Here is a 2,992-nt window from a genome sequence, read left to right as displayed (position 1 = left end):
CGCTCAGTCGTGTCCGACTCTTTGCAACCCCATGAATCACAGCACGCCAGGCCTCCCTGTCCATCACCAACTCCCGGAGTTCACTCAAACTCATGTCTATTGAGTCGGTGATGCCATCCAGCCATCTCATTCTCTGTCGTCCCCTTCTCCTCCTGCCCCCAATTCCTCCCAGCATCAGTCTTTTCCATTGAGTCAACTCGTCACACAAGGTGGCCAAAGTATTGGAGTTTCAGCTTTAGCATCAGTCCTTCCAAAGAACACCCAGGATTAAGTTAATTTTAAAAATTATTGTCACAAAAATGCAGTTTAAGAAAGAAAAAAAAATGGGCTTAAACAAAGTTAATTTTAAAGATTACTGTCACAAAATCTCAGTTTAAGAAACAACACTTATTATGACTAAGACAAACAAAACAATGTAGAAAAAAAATGTGTATATCTTTCTCCTCCTCCAGGGCCCTGGACCCTTTCTTTTTCAGGGCCTTATCAACCTACCTAAGAATTAACTCTCTCACTTTCAGGCAGTGAATAAACCATTTCATGAAACACATGGAGAACAGGAGCAATGTGACAGAGTTTGTTCTGCTGGGGCTCACACAGAATCCAAAGGTGCAGAAAATTGTATTCGCTGTGTTCTTTGTCATCTACATCACCACTGTGATAGGAAATGTGCTCATCATGGTCACCATCACTGCCAGCCCATCTTTGGGACCCCCCATGTACTTTTTCCTGGCCATTCTCTCCTTTATTGATGCCTGCTACTCCTCTGTATGTGCCCCTAAGATGACTGCCGATTCACTCCGTGAAAAGAAAACCATCTCATTCAATGGATGCATGACCCAAATCTTCGGGGAACATTTCTTTGGAGGTGCTGAAGTCATCCTTCTCACTGTGATGGCCTATGACCGCTATGTGGCCATCTGCAAGCCCTTGCACTACACAAGCATCATGAACTGGCAGGTGTGTGGACTGCTAGTGGGAGTAGTGTGGGCGGGAGGCTTTCTTCATGGATTCATACAGATCCTCTTCATCTTCCGCTTACCCTTCTGCGGCCCTAACGTCATAGATCACTTTATGTGTGACCTGAACCCTTTGCTCAGTCTTGCCTGCACTGACACCCACTCTCTAGGGCTCTTCATTGCTGCCAACAGTGGCTTCATCTGTCTGTTAAACTTCCTCCTTTTGATGGTCTCCTATGTGGTCATCTTCCGTTCCCTAAGGGCCTACAGCTTGGAAGCAAGACGAAAGGCCCTTTCCACCTGCATCTCCCACATCACAGTGGTCGTTTTATACTTTGTGCCCTGCATATTTGTGTACATGAGACCGGCAGCTACCTTACCTGTTGATAAGGCAGTTGCGGTATTTTATACTGTGATAACTCCCATGTTAAATCCCTTAATCTATACCTTGAGAAATGCCCAGATGGAAAATGCCATTAAGAAATTGTGTACTAGGAAAGTTATTTCAGGTGTCTTATAAATGTGCTTTAGAGCCAAACATTAATTCATCTGATACAAAGGTCAAAGTGTATTTTGGATGATCTCAACAAGGAGTGTGTAAAGAATAAAGAAGTAAATTAGTCATTGCAAATTATACACTCTGCACTGAGGGGAACAGAAATAAGTTCCCAGAAAAAGAGAAAAACATGTATCAAAACCATTCTTTCCATCTTTAGAAAATTCTACCAAATTGAGGTTTATTTTTACTAGTTTCAACCCTGTATGTGGATTCATAGATTTTTCACCTAATGAAATGAAAGAAATACTAAGTAGATTGCTATTTACCAGTAATCTCTCTAACAACACAAAGAGATTGTTATAATGCTGCTATTATCCCAATTTTACAAGTGGTGAAATTGAAGGAAAAGGGATGGTATCAAAGTATATACACCAAAGAGTCAGTAATCAGAATCAGACCCATTGCCCTAACCAAAATCCTAACTGCCTTCATAGATAGCCAAGAAATGATAGAAAGGGAAGATAATTACTAGCTACCTGTTATTGAGACAGAGACTCCTGGACAAATTGTGTTTAGTACATTTCATTTTGTTACTGTAACTAAAAATTCAATAACTTTTCCTTGCCAACTGTTCACTTTATATATCATAGTTGATGGTGATTTGTTGGCTGTAACATGTAACTATTTTATTGTTATAAAACCCAGAGGGACAAATAGCCAAAGAAATCTTGAGGAAGAAAAATGGAACTGGGGGAATTAACCTGCCGGACTTCAGGCGCTACTACAAAGCCACAATCATCAAGACAGTATGGTACTGGCATAAAGACAGAAATATAGATCAATGGAACAAAATAGAAAGCCCAGAGATAAATCCACGCACCTATGGACACCTCATCTTTGACAAAGGAGGCAAGAATATCAAATGGAGAAAAGACAGTCTCTTTAACAAGTGGTGCTGGGAAAACTGGTCAACCACCTGTAAAAGAATGAAACTAGAACACTTCCTAACACCATACACAAAAATAAACTCAAAATGGATTAGAGAGCTAAATGTAAGACCAGAAACTATAAAACTCCTAGAGGAGAACATAGGCAAAACACTCTCCGACATAAATCACAGCAGGATCCTACATGACCCACCTCCCAGAATATTGGAAATAAAAGCAAAAATAAACAAATGGGACCTAATTAAAATCAAAAGCTTCTGCACAGCAAAGGAAACTATAAGTAAGGTGAAAAGACAGCCTTCAGAATGGGAGAAAATAATAGCAAATGAAGCAACGGATAAAGGATTAATCTCCAAATTATACAAGCAGCTCCTACAGCTCAATTCCAGAAAAATAAATGACCCAATCAAAAAATGGGCCAAAGAACTAAACAGACATTTCTCCAAAGAAGACATAAAGATGGCTAACAAACACATGAAAAAATGCTCAACATCCCTCATAATCAGAGAGATGCAAATCAAAACCACAATGAGATACCATTTTACACCAGTCAGAATGGCTGCTATCCAAAAGTCTACATGCAATAAATG

General features: G+C 40.0%; 1 protein-coding gene across 1 annotated transcript; it reads left to right on the top strand.

Moving 5' to 3' along the window:
* The first annotated feature begins 531 nt into the window (after positions 1-531).
* Positions 532-1,476, top strand: LOC148775702 (olfactory receptor 4C46-like). Its single transcript, XM_088843540.1, has one exon. The coding sequence runs from the start codon at positions 538-540 to the stop codon at positions 1,474-1,476; it is 939 nt and encodes a 312-aa protein (XP_088699666.1). The 5' UTR covers positions 532-537.
* Positions 1,477-2,992: the final 1,516 nt, after the last annotated feature.

The sequence above is a fragment of the Moschus berezovskii genome, chromosome 14, assembly GCF_049115385.1.
Source record: "Moschus berezovskii isolate FMDL1 chromosome 14, NW_MosBer_1.0, whole genome shotgun sequence".
NCBI classification, from domain to species: Eukaryota; Metazoa; Chordata; class Mammalia; order Artiodactyla; family Moschidae; genus Moschus; species Moschus berezovskii.
The sequence above is the reverse complement of the archived record's forward strand: the minus strand, read 5'-3'. Positions and strand labels throughout refer to the sequence as shown.